Here is a 16796-nt window from a genome sequence, read left to right as displayed (position 1 = left end):
ACAAATTTTGGAATTTTTTTATCAACACTTAGACACCAGACATGTCTAGGTTCTTTTTTATCTATGTACTCGTAATGACCTGGAGAATCATAATGGCAGGTCAATTTGAGCAGTTAGTGAACCTAGTAAAAAAGCAAAACAAAATAATAACTGTGGGACTGCACTTTTTTTGCAATTTCACCGCACTTTGACTTTTTTCCCCTTTTCCAGGACACGATATGATAAAACCAATAGTGTCATTCAAAAGTACAACTCATCCCGCAAAAAATAAAAAAGCTGTGGCTCTGGGAAGAAAGGTAGCAAAAAATGAAAACTCAAAACCAAAAATACCTCTGGTCATGAAGGGGTTAAAGGTAACCTGTCAGAAGGATAACTTACAGACCATTTCAGGTCGGCGCAGTTACATTGATTAAAATGATACCTTGGTAGATGAAATCCATCTTGTGTTTGTTTATTCTTTATTTTCAGTTAATGATATGCTCGTGCACTGAGACGGCATGTGAGGGCTTCATGTGATGCTCTGATTAGGTATTCATAATGCAGACATCTTGAATTTTTTTTTCCTTCTCTAGCAAGATGGCGACGGAGCCTCAACCACATTTTTTAACACCACACTAAACAAGCGATTATGCTGCAGTTCAGGAGCCATGACCGGCACCTGCCTGCAGAAGGTGGTTTTTTTTTTGCAGTATGTACAGATATTCATTATGTAAACTAGGGGGCAGGTCAGTGAGGGATCAATAATCTGTCAGCAGTCTGCATAACGAATACCTAATTAGAGCTCCACATGAAGACCCCCCACAGGCCACCCATGAGCACGAGTATTTCATTAACTGAAAACTGAATATAAAGATTAAACAACAACTAAAAGACAGATTTCATCAACCAAGTTATTTTAATCAGCATAATGGTGCCGACCTGACACTGTCTGTAGGTTTCTGTGCACAATCCTGCTGACAGGTTCCCTTTAACTAAGTATGTGACTTATGAAATTAAGTGCTTGCGCTAGATATTTTGAGAGGCTTCATCGCAAAAGGGGTGAATACATATACATGTGCCAATTTTTAGTTATTTGATCTCATAAATTTTATGTATGCCTATATTTTTCTCACTTCACCAATTTAGACTATTTAGTGCTGATTTTATCATACGTCCATAAACAGTGTTGTGCACACCTCAAAAAGAACATATCGAATCAAAATTCCCATGTACAAATATTATAGGAAGAAGAGGCAATGGCAAAAAATATAACAAATGTAATAAAATAAATTTTAATGAAAATATTTAAAAGAAAATGTTAATGTACAACAGGAAACATTCTTAATAAAAAATGCGCTGGGAACAACATCCAAGCAGGACACAAACAAATCCAAAAATATAATGTAATGTAACAATCCACAAGTAAAAATAGATGCACTGAAGTGAATGTGCCCTTACTGCAATGTGCTAGCTATATATTAATCTAATTAATCTAATGTTACCAAAGAAACCACTATATAGCCTAACCAGAGCAGCAAACTACTATGGAGACTAAACTTCTATAGCGCACAGGCTATGCACATGTAGGTGCTAATAACCTTTCAACAACATATTGGATAGAACTAAAGTGCATAGTACAATGAAAGTGGATTATGCATAATGGTATAGGAACTTACATGGATAAGTGTTCACAAACCCGGAGTGTTCCACAGTGACCCCGACAGCGCCGTTTCACCTGACTGGCTTCCTCAAATGCCCCCTATGTTGTTGAAAGGTTCTTAGCACCTACATGTGCATAGCCTGTGCGCTATAGAAGTTTAGTCTCCATAGTAGTTTGCTGCTCTGGTTAGGCTATATAGTGGTTTCTTTGGTAACATTAGAGATATAGAGCAGTTATATCACATTGGATGCGGCACAGTACCGTTTATGGCCATAAGAAATTAGCTTCCATGTTTCTTTTCATGCTCTGTCTTCACATTATATAGCTAGCACATTGCAGTAAGGGCACATTCACTTCAGTGCATCTATTTTTACTTGTGGATTGTTACATTACATTATATTTTTGGATTTGTTTGTGTCCTGCTTGGATGTTGTTCCCAGCGCATTTTTTATTAAGAATGTTTCCTGTTGTACATTAACATTTTCTTTTAAATATTTTCATTAAAATTTATTTTATTACATTTGTTATATTTTTTGCCATTGCCTCTTCTTCCTATAATATTTGAATATGGGAATTTTGATTCGATATATTTAGTGCTGATGCATCACACACAAATCAGATTACAAAAGTATTTGAACACCGGTTGTAATGCAGCAAAATAGGTAAAAAGCCAAGAGGGTGAATACTTTAGCAGTCCAATGTATTTGCTAATATTATTACAGCTACTACATTTTGGATAGAATCTTGGATGCGGGAATACCCCTTTAACTCCTCTACCACACATAGAGAGAACACAAACCCATTATAGCCAATGTAGCAGTGAACAGGGACAATTTTCCACAAAGATTAATGCACTAATTTGCATGCATTTAACAGGAGAGTAAATCAGATCAAACAGCAGGTAGCTCCTTTACTCATCTGCTATATGGGTGAGCAGCATATAGAGCTGCTCATGTAACTACGGTAGTTTGTGGACTTGACTGGCTCAAGGTTTAGTACTGCTGTCTGATCTCGACCTAAGGTATGCACAAACATGCTTACGAAGACCTACACCACCAGAAAGAATGCCAATCAGATTCCAAAGTGACTCCATCTTTCTGATTATAGGTGCAGCGGGAATTCCGTCTGACTCACATTGGGTTTGTGTCTAAATCCATCCAAAATGTAAGTGTTCAATACAGAGCACAGGTTAAATGTGAGCCAAGCCATTGCAGGGTCCAAGCTATTTGGAATCTGAGGCAGATAAATAAATGATATCATTGGCGAGCTGCTAGAAGCCAAGTTAAACTCCTCATACACGATAATCAAAGCTCTCTTGTGAACTGTATAGGTCCCAATAGCGGGACTGAAACCCTGATGGGTTTGTTAGTCCATAATAAGGCATTCGGATGGATTGGGTCTAACCATAACTTTTCTATTTCCGTCCATTTGTTAAAAGCCCACAAAGAGGCCCAAGAGAGGATCCTACGCAAATAAGCGGCCCAGTAGTACCCAACAATATCAGGAACAGAGAGACCATCTGCGTCTTATGGGGGACAAGGACACGCTTAGAGATACGATGCCTCTTACCATTCCAGATGAATCATTATAGAAGCCTGAAGGGACTTAAGTTCCCCCATGGGGACTTTAACTGGAAGAGTTTCAAAATAGTAAAGCACCTTGGAGAGAAGAGACATCTTAATGAAGGCTATATGACCCGTCAAGGAAAGCGAAAGGAGGCATCCATTTATCTAATAATTTCCTCAATTCAGAGAACAATGACCTAATATATATTATTATTTATAAAGTGTGTTGTAAGATGAGGACAAGTGAACCCCCAAATACTTGACAGTGTCAGTTTTCTATCTAAATTTAAAGTTTCATTTCAAGTGAACCAGAACGCCCACAGGAACATTTAGCGGCATGGCTTCTGTTTTAGTAGTGCTTATTTTATAATCAGATAGCCCCCGTATATATTTAAGACCTCGATGAGATTGGATAATGTAGTGTGAAGTTTAGTAAGGGTCAAAAGTACATAAGCCACAAACAATGAAATCTTGTAAACTTTATTTCTCACCTCCACTACTGAAATATTAGGATTTTGTCGTATCATGGCAGCTAAAGGCTCTATGCATAGAACATATAGCAAAGGCGATAGGGGGCATTCCTGACGCGTACCATTCAAGATTTTATACATAATTCTAATTCATATTCCTTTTGTACTAGTCATTGACTGTTGTACATCAGATTTTTTAGGCGTTATATACTGTTGGATTGCTGTCTGATCTTGAGTGATGTTTTATTAGGTCAGTTGACATTTTCAGTGACCAATTTATCTTTCTACCTTAACTGATTTTTAACAGATATCCAATGTTTTACAGTACAGCCTGTGTTGGAGGAACAACCTCGGTTTAAGAATAAACCTGTACCTGATCAGATTATAAAGTAAATTATAAGTTTATTATTATTTTCTCATTTCTTTTCTGATAACTTACAGGATAATGACAAAATTAAATGCCAAAATACATAGTATAATGAATATATGAGATAAACTGACTAAATTTACTGTAGTGGGGTCTAAGGGGTAACGTTTCTCCTTATGGAGAGTGACATACCAGCTGGCTTGTCAAGGTAAGGAGGCTTATTCGCCGTGCAATGCTCCTCTGGGAATTTAAATATGCAAATTGCCTCTGCTGAAAAAAAGAGGACTTAACTCTATAGCGCCACCTATTGGAAGTAGCGATCCTACCAGTCACAATCAACCCTTTAACGAGTCGTGCAATATGACTTAGGATAAAAGCCAAATCAGTATCTCAATTCGCAAAATTCGCGAATTGAGATACTGATTTGGCTTTTATCCTAAGTCATATTGCACGACTCGTTAAAGGGTTGATTGTGACTTGTAGGATCGCTACTTCCAATAGGTGGCGCTATAGAGTTAAGTCCTCTTTTTTTCAGCAGAGGCAATTTGCATATTTAAATTTACTGTACTAAGGTATAGACAGTGCCTAATAATACTTTTTTTTTAATTCAGTTTGAGAAGATATTAGAAGGATACTCTAATCCCAATATAGGCTTTAATAATTAGTGCAATAATCCTTAATATAAATTGGCAAAATAAGTAAAATTTTACTTTACAGCCTTTAATTTGGGACATTTCTGGACTAACATGCAAGAACAACACAATTAAAAAAAAAACTTTATTAGGTGAATCGTAAAATTGTGAATAACAAAATTATTCCATTGGAATCATACAAAATAGAAACTAAAATACATATGCAAAAAAATGTGCAGAAAAGTGAACCAGAGCAGTGCACGATCTAAGAGCTATTATTATTATTATTATTATTATTATTTATTTATTTATATAGCACCATTGATTCCATGGTGCTGTACATGAGAAAGGGTTACATCAAAATACAAATATCACTTACAGTAAGCAAAACTAACAATGAAAGACTGATACAGAGGGAAGAGGACCCTGCCCTTGTGGGCTTACATTCTACAGGATTATGGGGAAGGAGACAGTAGGTCGGGGGTTGCAGTAGCTCCGATGGTGTTGAGGTGGCTGTGTGGTCATTACAGGTTGTAAGCTTCTTTGAAGAGGTGGGTTTTCAGGTTTCTTTTGAAGGATCCAAATGTGGTGGATAACTGGATGTGTTGGGGCACAGAGTTCCAGATGATGGGGGATATTCTGGAGAAGTCTTGGAGGCGACTGGGTGAGGAGCGAATAAGTGTGGAGGGGAGGAGGTGGTCCTGGGAGGACCGGAGATTATGTGAGGGAAGATATTGAGAGATTAGTTTGGAAATATACAGAGGGGAAAGGTTATGGATGGCTTTGAAGGTCAGTGTTAGTAGTTTAAACTGGATACGCTGGGAAATTGGGAGCCAGTGAAGGGATTTGCAAAGAGGGGAAGCAGGAGTGTAGCGAGGAGAGAGATTAATTAGTCAGGCAGCAGAGTTAAGGAAGGACTGGAGGGATGGGAGAGTATTAGAAGGTAGGCCACAGAGGAGGATGTTGCAGTAGTCGAGGCGGGAGATGATTAGGGCATGCACAAGCATTTTGGTAGAGTGAGGGTTGAGGAAAGGACAGATTCTGGAAATATTTTTGAGCTGGAGGCAACAGGAGGTGGTGAGAGCTTGGATGTGCAGTTTGAAGGACAGGGCAGAATCCAGGGTTTCTCCAAGACAGCAGATTTTGGGGACAGGGGAAAGTGTGAATTAATTTGTTGTGAAAGACAGATCAGGTGGGGAAGAAATGCGAGATGGAGGAAAGATAATTAGTTCAGATTTGTCCACATTGAGCTTGAGGAATCGAGAGGAGAAGAAAGAAGATATGGCTGATAGGTAACATCTGGGCCAGAGAGGTAGATCTCTCTGCTCTCCAGAATCCCAGAGTGTCTGAGTGTCATCAGCATATAGATGGTACTGGAAGCCATAGGACCTTATGAGTTGTCCCAGGCCGAGTGTATAGATTGACAAGAGTAAGGGCCCAAGAACAGAGCCTTGAGGGACACCAACAGAGAGTGGGCAAGAAGAAGAGGTAGTATGGGAGTAGGAAACACTAAATGTAAGGTTGGTAAGGTATGAGGAGATCCAAGATAGGGCGAGGTCTTTGAACCCAAAGAAAGAGAAAATCTGAAGTAGTAGGCAGTGGTCAACTGTGTTGAAGGCAGAGGACAGGTCTAGAAGTAGGAGTATAGAGAATTGTCTGTTAGCTTTGGTTGTAAGTAAGTCGTTCGTAATTTTGGCCAGGGCAGTCTCAGTGGAATGGTGGGGACAGAAGCCAGATTGTAGGCTGTCGAAGAGAGAGTTAGATGCAAGGTGAGTGGAAAGTTCAGCATGGACGTGCTGCTCAAGGAGTTTGGATGCAAATGGGAGCAAAGATAGCTGGACATAGCGCTTGGGTCAAGGGATGGCTTTTTGAGGATAGGTGTGATTGTGGCATGTTTGAAACAGTGGGGAAGGCACCAGAAGTTAGTGATAGTTTGAAAAGGTGGGTTAGGGATGGGATTAGTGTTGTGGTGAGGTTGGAGAGGAGGTGCGATGGGTTGGGGTCAAGTGCACAAGTGGCGAGGTGTGATTTGGAGAGAAGATGAGCAAGCTCCCCTTCAGTGATTTTTGAGAGGGAAGTTATGGGGTTTGGGAATTGATCTGGTATACAAAGGGGTTGTGGTAGTTTGACGACAAAGATTTGCCTTGTTTGGTCGATCTTATTTTTGAAGTGCGTGGCAAAGTCATCGGCAACGATTAGGGAAGTCGGAGGAGGTGGTGGTGGGTGCAGGAGGGAGTTAAAAGTGTTGAACAACTGTTTGGGGTTGTGGGATAAGGAAGATATGAGGGTTGTGAAGTAGGCCTGTTTAGCAGAGGTGAGAGCTGATTTGAATGCGAGTGTTGCTTTTTTGAGTGCAGTGAAATCATCTTGCGAATGTGTTTTCTTCCAATGCCATTCTGCAATTCTGGATACTTGCCAAAGCTTTTTAGTAATGTTGTGCCAGGGTTGTCTATTGGTCCTTCGCACTCTGCTATGCATGACAGAGGCGACCATGTCAATAGCTGATGCAAGAGTTTCATTCTAGAAAGTAATGGCAGTGTCTGTGTCATGGAGTGAGGATATGGATGCTAGTGGTAGGATAGAGTCAGAGAGTGTGTGGGTGTCTAGGTGTGCAAGGTTCCTGCGTGGGTGCGCATGTTGCTTGACATGGGTGACAGGTGAGGAGGACAGGGGTGAGAAAGTGAGTAGATGGTGGTCAGATAGAGGGAGAGGGGAGGTTGTGAAGTTAGATAGGGAGCAGAAATGGGTGAAGACAAGGTATATTGTGTGTCCGTCTGTGTGGGTGGTTGAGGAGGACCACTGAGTAAGTCCAAAGGATGAAGTAAGGGACAGGAGTTTGGAGTTTGGAGGCTGATGACTGGTGGGTGTCAATGGGGATGTTGAAATCACCCATGATGATGGTGGGAATGTCAGCAGAGAGAAAGTGAAGGAGCAAGGTCGAGAATTGGTCAATAAAGGCAGTGGTCGGGCCCGGAGGTCGGTATATGATGGCCATTTGGAGGTTGTAGGGGGAGTAGATGCGGACAGTGTGGACTTCAAAAGAAAAGAGGATAAGAGAGGGTAGAGGTGGGATTGGGTTAAAGGTACAGTTGGAAGAAAGGAGAAGTGTCATGATTCTCAATGGCGAGAGAACATAGCCCAGCATATATGAGAACTAGCTCTTGGAAGATGGAAACTATACTGACCATGAACTAAACCTGCCGCACAACTAGAAGTGGCCGGGTAGCATGCCTACGTTTTTTTATCCCTAGATGCCCAGCGCCAGCCGGAGAACTACCTAATCCTAGCAGAGGAAAAGACAGTCCTGGCTCACCTCTAGAGAAATTTTCCCAAAAGGCAGACAGAGGCCCCCACATATATTGGCGGTGATTTAAGATGAAATGACAAACGTAGTATGAAAATAGGTTTAGCAAAATCGAGGTCCGCTTACTAGATAGCATGAAGACAGAAAGGGCACTTTCATGGTCAGCAGAAAACCCTATCAAAACACCATCCAGAAATTACTTTAAGACTCTAGCATTAACTCATAACACCAGAGTGGCAATTTCCGCTCACAAGAGTTTTCCAGACACAGTAACGAAACAGCAGCTGTGAACAGGAACAAAATGCAAAAACACACAAGGACAAAAGTCCAACTTAGCTGGGAGTTGTCTAGTAGCAGGAACATGCACAGAAAGGCTACTGATTACATTGTTGACCGGCATGAAACTGACAGAGGAGCAAGGTTATATAGCGACTCCCACATCCTGATAGGAGCAGGTGAACAGAGGGGATGATGCACACAAGTTAAATTCCACAAGTGGCCACCGGGGGAGCCCAGAATCCAATTTCACAACAGTACCCCCCCCTCAAGGAGGGGGCACCGAACCCTCACCAGAACCACCAGGGCGATCAGGATGAGCCCTATGAAAGGCACGGACAAGATCGGAGGCATGAACATCAGAGGCAGTGACCCAAGAATTATCCTCCTGACCGTATCCCTTCCATTTGACCAGATACTGGAGTTTCCGTCTGGAAACACGAGAGTCCAAGATCTTTTCCACAACGTACTCCAACTCACCCTCAACCAACACCGGAGCAGGAGGCTCAACGGAAGGCACAGCTGGTACCTCATACCTGCGCAACAATGACCGATGAAAAACATTATGAATCGAAAAGGATGCAGGGAGGTCCAAACGGAAGGACACAGGGTTAAGAATCTCCAATATCTTGTACGGGCCGATGAACCGAGGCTTAAACTTAGGAGAAGAAACCCTCATAGGGACAAAACGAGAAGACAACCACACCAAGTCCCCAACACAAAGCCGAGGACCAACACGACGACGGCGGTTGGCAAAAAGCTGAGTCTTCTCCTGGGACAACTTCAAATTGTCCACCACCTGCCCCCAAATCTGATGCAACCTCTCCACCACAGCATCCACTCCAGGACAATCCGAAGATTCCACTTGACCGGAGGAAAATCGAGGATGAAACCCCGAATTACAGAAAAATGGGGACACCAAGGTGGCAGAGCTGGCCCGATTATTGAGGGCGAACTCCGCCAAAGGCAAAAAAGCAACCCAATCATCCTGATCCGCAGACACAAAACACCTCAAATATGTCTCCAAGGTCTGATTAGTCCGCTCGGTCTGGCCATTAGTCTGAGGATGGAAAGCAGACGAAAAAGACAAATCTATGCCCATCCTAGCACAGAATGCCCGCCAAAATCTAGACACGAATTGGGTCCCTCTGTCAGAAACGATATTCTCCGGAATACCATGCAAACGAACAACATTTTGAAAAAACAGAGGAACCAACTCGGAAGAAGAAGGCAACTTAGGCAAGGGAACCAGATGGACCATCTTAGAGAAACGGTCACACACCACCCAGATGACAGACATCTTCTGAGAAACAGGCAGATCCGAAATATAATCCATCGAGATGTGCGTCCAAGGCCTCTTCGGGATAGGCAAGGGTAACAACAGTCCACTAGCCCGAGAACAACAAGGCTTGGCCCGAGCACAAACGTCACAAGACTGCACAAAGCCTCGCACATCTCGTGACAGGGAAGGCCACCAGAAGGACCTTGCCACCAAATCCCTGGTACCAAAGATTCCAGGATGACCTGCCAACGCAGAAGAATGAACCTCAGAGATGACTCTACTGGTCCAATCATCAGGAACAAACAGTCTGCCAGGTGGGCAACGATCAGGTCTATCCGCCTGAAACTCCTGCAAGGCCCGCCGCAGGTCTGGAGAAACGGCAGACAATATCACTCCATCTTTAAGGATACCTGTGGGCTCAGAATTACCAGGGGAGTCAGGCTCAAAACTCCTAGAAAGGGCATCCGCCTTAACATTCTTAGAACCCGGTAGGTAAGACACCACAAAATTAAACCGAGAGAAAAACAACGACCAGCGCGCTTGTCTAGGATTCAGGCGCCTGGCAGACTCAAGGTAAATTAAATTTTTGTGGTCAGTCAATACCACCACCTAATGTCTGGCCCCCTCAAGCCAGTGACGCCACTCCTCAAAAGCCCACTTCATGGCCAAAAGCTCCCGATTCCCAATATCATAATTCCGCTCGGCGGGCGAAAATTTACGGGAAAAAAAAGCACAAGGTCTCATCACGGAGCAGTCGGAACTTCTCTGCGACAACACCGCCCCAGCTCCGATTTCAGAAGCGTCGACCTCAACCTGAAAAGGAAGAGCAACATCAGGCTGACGCAACACTGGGGCGGAAGAAAAGCGGCGCTTGAGCTCCCGAAAGGCCTCCACAGCATCAGGGGACCAATCAGCAACATCAGCACCCTTCTTAGTCAAATCAGTCAATGGTTTTACAACATCAGAAAAACCAGCAATAAATCGACGATAAAAGTTAGCAAAGCCCAAAAATTTCTGAAGACTCTTAAGAGAAGAGGGTTGCGTCCAATCACCAATAGCCTGAACCTTGACAGGATCCATCTCGATGGAAGAGGGGGAAAAAATGTATCCCAAGAAGGAAATCTTCTGAACCCCAAAAACACACTTAGAACCCTTCACACACAAGGAATTAGACCGCAAAACCTGAAAAACCCTCCTGACCTGCTGGACATGAGAGTCCCAGTCATCCGAAAAAATCAGAATATCATCCAGATACACAATCATAAATTTATCCAAATAATCGCGGAAAATGTCATGCATAAAGGACTGGAAGACTGAAGGGGCATTTGAAAGACCAAAAGGCATCACCAAATACTCAAAATGGCCCTCGGGCGTATTAAATGCGGTTTTCCACTCATCCCCCTGCTTGATTCGCACCAAATTATACGCCCCACGGAGATCAATCTTAGAGAACCACTTGGCCCCCTTTATACGAGCAAACAAATCAGTTAGCAGTGGTAACGGATATTGATATTTAACCGTGATTTTATTCAAAAGTCGATAATCAATACACGGCCTCAAAGAGCCGTCTTTCTTAGACACAAAGAAAAAACCGGCTCCTAAGGGAGATGACGAAGGACGAATATGTCCCTTTTCCAAGGACTCCTTTATATATTCTCGCATAGCAGCGTGTTCAGGCACAGACAGATTAAATAAACGACCCTTAGGGTATTTACTACCCGGGATCAAGTCTATGGCACAATCGCACTCCCGGTGCGGAGGTAGTGAACCAACCTTGGGTTCTTCAAAAACGTCACGAAAGTCAGACAAGAATTCAGGAATCTCAGAGGGAATAGATGATGAAATGGAAACCAAAGGTACGTCCCCATGAGTTCCTTTACATCCCCAGCTTAACACAGACATAGCTCTCCAGTCGAGGACTGGGTTATGAGATTGCAGCCATGGCAATCCCAGCACCAAAACATCATGTAGATTATACAGCACCAGAAAGCGAATAACCTCCTGGTGATCCGGATTAACACGCATAGTCACTTGTGTCCAGTATTGTGGTTTATTACTAGCCAATGGGGTGGAGTCAATCCCTTTCAGAGGTATCGGAGCCTCCAATGGCTCCAAATCATACCCACAGCGTTTGGCAAAGGACCAATCCATAAGACTCAAAGCAGCGCCAGAGTCGACATAGGCGTCCGCGGTAATAGATGACAAAGAACAAATCAGGGTCACAGATAGAATAAACTTAGACTGTAAAGTGCTAATTGAAACAGACTTGTCAGGCTTCTTAGTACGCTTAAAGCATGCTGATATAACATGAGTTGAATCACCACAATAGAAGCACAACCCATTTTTTCGTCTAAAATTCTGCCGCTCGCTTCTGGACAGAATTCTATCACATTGCATATTTTCTGGCGTTTTCTCAGTAGACACCGCCAAATGGTGCACAGGTTTGCGCTCCCGCAGACGCCTATCGATCTGAATAGCCATCGTCATGGACTCATTCAGACTCGCAGGCACAGGGAACCCCACCATAACATCCTTAATGGCATCAGAGAGACCTTCTCTGAAAATCGCCGCCAGGGCGCACTCATTCCACTGAGTAAGCACAGACCATTTGCGGAATTTTTGGCAGTATATTTCAGCTTCATCTTGCCCCTGAGACAAGGACATCAAGGCCTTTTCCGCCTGAAGCTCTAAATGAGGTTCCTCATAAAGCAACCCCAAGGCCAGAAAAAACGCATCCACATTGAGCAACGCAGGATCCCCTGGTGCCAATGCAAAAGCCCAGTCTTGAGGGTCGCCCCGGAGCAAGGAAATTACAATCCTGACCTGCTGAGCAGGATCTCCGGCAGAGCGAGACTTCAGGGACAAAAACAATTTGCAATTATTTTTAAAATTTTGAAAGTGAGATCTATTCCCCGAGAAGAATTCAGGCAAAGGAATTCTAGGCTCAGACACAGGTGCATGAACAACAAAATCTTGCAAATTTTGTACCTTTGTGGCGAGATTATTCAAACCTGTAGCTACACTCTGAAGATCCATTTGAAACAGGTGAACACAAAGCCATTCAAGGATTAGAAGGAGAGGAAGAGAGGAAGGCTGCAGTATAGGCAGACTAGCAAGTGATTCAATTAAGAGCACACTCAGAACTAGAGGGAAAAAAAAAAAAAAAAAAAAATTGTAGCAGACTTCTTTTTTCTCTCCTTTCTCAGCCAGTAATTTAACCCTTTTTTTTGGGCCGGTCAAACTGTCATGATTCTCAATGGCGAGAGAACATAGCCCAGCATATATGAGAACTAGCTCTTGGAAGATGGAAACTATACTGACCATGAACTAAACCTGCCGCACAACTAGAAGTGGCCGGGTAGCATGCCTATGTTTTTTTATCCCTAGATGCCCAGCGCCAGCCGGAGAACTACCTAATCCTAGCAGAGGAAAAGACAGTCCTGGCTCACCTCTAGAGAAATTTTCCCAAAAGGCAGACAGAGGCCCCCACATATATTGGCGGTGATTTAAGATGAAATGACAAACGTAGTATGAAAATAGGTTTAGCAAAATCGAGGTCCGCTTACTAGATAGCATGAAGACAGAAAGGGCACTTTCATGGTCAGCAGAAAACCCTATCAAAACACCATCCAGAAATTACTTTAAGACTCTAGCATTAACTCATAACACCAGAGTGGCAATTTCCGCTCACAAGAGTTTTCCAGACACAGTAACGAAACAGCAGCTGTGAACAGGAACAAAATGCAAAAACACACAAGGACAAAAGTCCAACTTAGCTGGGAGTTGTCTAGTAGCAGGAACATGCACAGAAAGGCTACTGATTACATTGTTGACCGGCATGAAACTGACAGAGGAGCAAGGTTATATAGCGACTCCCACATCCTGATAGGAGCAGGTGAACAGAGGGGATGATGCACACAAGTTAAATTCCACAAGTGGCCACCGGGGGAGCCCAGAATCCAATTTCACAACAGAGAAGGCCCACTCCTCCACCATGTTTATTGCCAGGGCAAGGAGTGTGGGTGAAGTGGAGGCTACCGTAACATTGTGCAGTGGGGGAGGCTGTGTCAGAGGATGTCAGCCATGTTTCAGTGATGCCCAGAAAGAAAAGTTAACGAGAGGTAAATAGGTTGTGAATCACATGGAGCTTATTGCAGATGGAGCGGGCATTCCATAGTGATCCAGAGAGATGGTGCAGGGGGGGGCGTCATGGGCACGGATTTGAAGTGGACAAGATTTTGGATGTTTATATTGGGTTGGGAGAGGTAGGAAGGGGTAGTAATGGGAGGTATGAGCTGTGGGGGTCCAGGATTGGGAAATATGTCTCCAGCAGTGAGGAGAAGCAGAGAGAGATAGAGCAGGTGGGAGAAGGAGAGTGGGTGGCTTGTTTAGTTTTTTATTAGGAGAGATCTGAGGTTGAGGAGCAGGTCAGCAGAGGAGGTCAGGAGGGGAGGCACGAGGGAAGGAGAGATTACTTGGTTAGAGGGTGCTTGGGTTTGGGAATAGTGAAGGAGACTGAGGAGTAATGGAGAAAAAAACTGTTAGAGTGTATGTCCGCATGATGAGAGTAAGTGTGGTGGAAAGGGAAAGAAATTTAGTATATTTATTTAACAGTGGTTAGTCTTACCTTCTGTCACTTCTGGATCATTTCTGGCATATTTGTGCTGTCACATTTGCTGTTATCCTTTTAGAGCCATCCTTCTAGAAACAGACCACGGTCCAGACAGACCTGTGTCTGAATTTATAACAAGCTAAGTAGTGCACATGAAATAGGCCAGGTGTGATCAGGAGGGAGGAGCAGCAGGGGAGACTGATCACAGACACAGGAGGGCATTAATTAGAAGTCAGAAGGGAAAATGCAAGGGGAAATTGAGACAAATGGAAAGATAATTCCTTGATGCCAATACACAGTTGGCTTTAAAATGAGAAAACATGCAGGGGAAGGGAAATAAAAATTGGTAGCAGCCAGCAGTCCTACCAGGAATAGCAGGGTGAGGATGATCAAGAAAGTTGAGTGATGGGATTGGAGGTACAGCCAGTGGACATACCAGGAATAGCAGGGTGAGGAAGATCAGGAAAGTTGGGTGATGAAATTGGGGGTGCAGCCAGCGGACATACCAGGAATAGCAGGGTGAGGAAGATCAGGAAAGTTGGGTGATGGTGATGGGATTCGGGGTGCAGCCAGCGGAGATACCTGAGGATGAAACAGATCGAATGTCAGATTGATAGCAATAACGAAGCATAGTAATAATAATAATAAAGCAACGGGGGGTTATTTTTCTGGCTTATTTCTGCTGTCATATTTGCTGTTATCGTTTTAGAGACATCCTTCTAGAGACAGACCACGGTCCAGACAGACCGGAGCTATATACATAAAGTGATAGAAGGGTGCTCTTTCCCTACTATAACCTATTGCACCCCTTTCTATATGCAGAGGTTGGCACTCTTTAGACATATGCAATAATGGCACCCAAGATTGTACATTGACTGTTCCTTGGCTACCCTGTAATACCCAGGACAAAGATGTACAGAGATTAACGTTCCCTAGTTCACTATACAATAATTAATACTGCAGGATATATACATTTTGTCAGTGAAACAAATATAGGTACTCCAGATTTTTTTTGTGATTGGTGCCAAGACAACACAATGTTATGTCATACATTTACAAAAACAGATGTTCAAAGACAATAAAACAGTATTTTATCACAATATCTCCTATATGTATATATATATATATATATATATATATATATATATATAGATGTTCAAATCAATAGATGCTATTAGTGATCCTTACACTCTGCCCATTTACCATCACATGATTTTCTTCACTCCAAACAACACAATTAAATATGGTACAATATTGTGCCATCAAGAGCACTAAACAATAATTAATGTTACACCCGGAGGGGGGTACACATAAGAGTAAGGCTATAGTACCTAATAATGTATGATGCATATGCTGTGATAGGCAGCAGTCTAAGCATCAATGCCCCATGTAGTTTTCAATTGTATACACAGTAAAAGATGGAAAAAAAATAAATCAGCCATGTCATTCATCCTTGGATGCATGTGTGCCCCCTGGCATCTCAAGACATTTCCCTACCGGATATCAGTTCGTCAGTAGAGCTGTAGTGTGACACAGGGTCAAAAAATGGGCTTATACTCTGCAGACAGAGAGAAGTCAGACTCAACGGGCCAATGGAGACAGACAAAGAGGCAGGACCGAGAGGAACAGATGGAAAATGTTTGAGGGGTGTATGGGACAACTAATACAAGACCCCACACCCAGGACCAAATGCAGTGGTGACTTCTGGGACCTCTTCATTGCCACCACCCTTGACCTATTTTTTGTAGCAAATTACCTCTTTCAGCTACCATATGAGAAGCAGAAAGCAGTAAAGGGTCCTGTATCCAGTCAGATTATAAATTTGACTATACTCTATCGAGCAATGAAATCAATGTTTTACAAAAGGTATTATCTTTTGTTTCCACTACCCTTTTAATTCCTTTACCTTGTTTAAATATATCAAGTTATTTGGACATAAATTAAAATGTCACAAATTTTATAAACATTGCTCTTGGTCCTGTTGTTTCAAATTGAGGATAGCGGAGTATGAATTGGGGGTTGTTGAGGCACTTGCAGATTTACTGGAAGGAAATGAACATGAAAGAGAACTTAAGAAGAAGAATGTTGGGGAGTTTGACAGTATAGACATCTTTCTATGAGTTGTTGAGGATGATTTATCCAAAATACACACCTCTAAAGTGACTATAGGTCTAACGCAACTGTTTATGAATGTCCGGCTCTCGCCTCCCTGGAGACGAACCAAGAGTTGATTGAGAAGCCCTCGAACTACGGGGTCAGTTTGGTCATTCTAGACCATCTTCATATGTTTCTGCATCCTGCAGGTTAGAATTGCACATGGAAAGATACTGAAGTACTGAATGGTGATTCAATACCTCAATGCCTACTATTCCTTATTTCCTTACAGATAATTTGGACCTTAGAGTGATATAAAAAATGAATTTGAGTTTCTTATACCTCTGATTTCCGTGATCCCAACATTTTATGCCCTGATAAGGTACATAAAGGGCTCAACACCCTAAAAGGTTGTGCAAGAGTTTCGAGGGTGGACTATATGGGTCAAAACATAGGAGTATTTGTCGACAAGATTAACCGCCCTTTCGTTACCTCTTTACCATCCTATATCCACAAGAAGATGTGGGTGGTAGCCCAACATCCTCTTCTGGACAA

The 16796-nt window shown here is 42.8% G+C and overlaps 1 protein-coding gene across 1 annotated transcript in view; it reads left to right on the top strand.

Annotated features, from left to right (window-relative positions):
• Positions 1 to 16796, top strand: part of DOCK2 (dedicator of cytokinesis 2) — a 1347187-nt gene that overhangs the window by 987124 nt on the left and 343267 nt on the right. Inside the window, exon 42 of the mRNA XM_077266018.1 lies at positions 3982 to 4063. Coding sequence (XP_077122133.1) covers positions 3982 to 4063 — 82 coding nt within the window. The remainder of the gene's footprint in view (positions 1 to 3981; positions 4064 to 16796) is intronic.

This window comes from Ranitomeya variabilis, chromosome 5, assembly GCF_051348905.1.
Source record: "Ranitomeya variabilis isolate aRanVar5 chromosome 5, aRanVar5.hap1, whole genome shotgun sequence".
NCBI lineage: Eukaryota > Metazoa > Chordata > Amphibia > Anura > Dendrobatidae > Ranitomeya > Ranitomeya variabilis.
The sequence above is the reverse complement of the archived record's forward strand: the minus strand, read 5'-3'. Positions and strand labels throughout refer to the sequence as shown.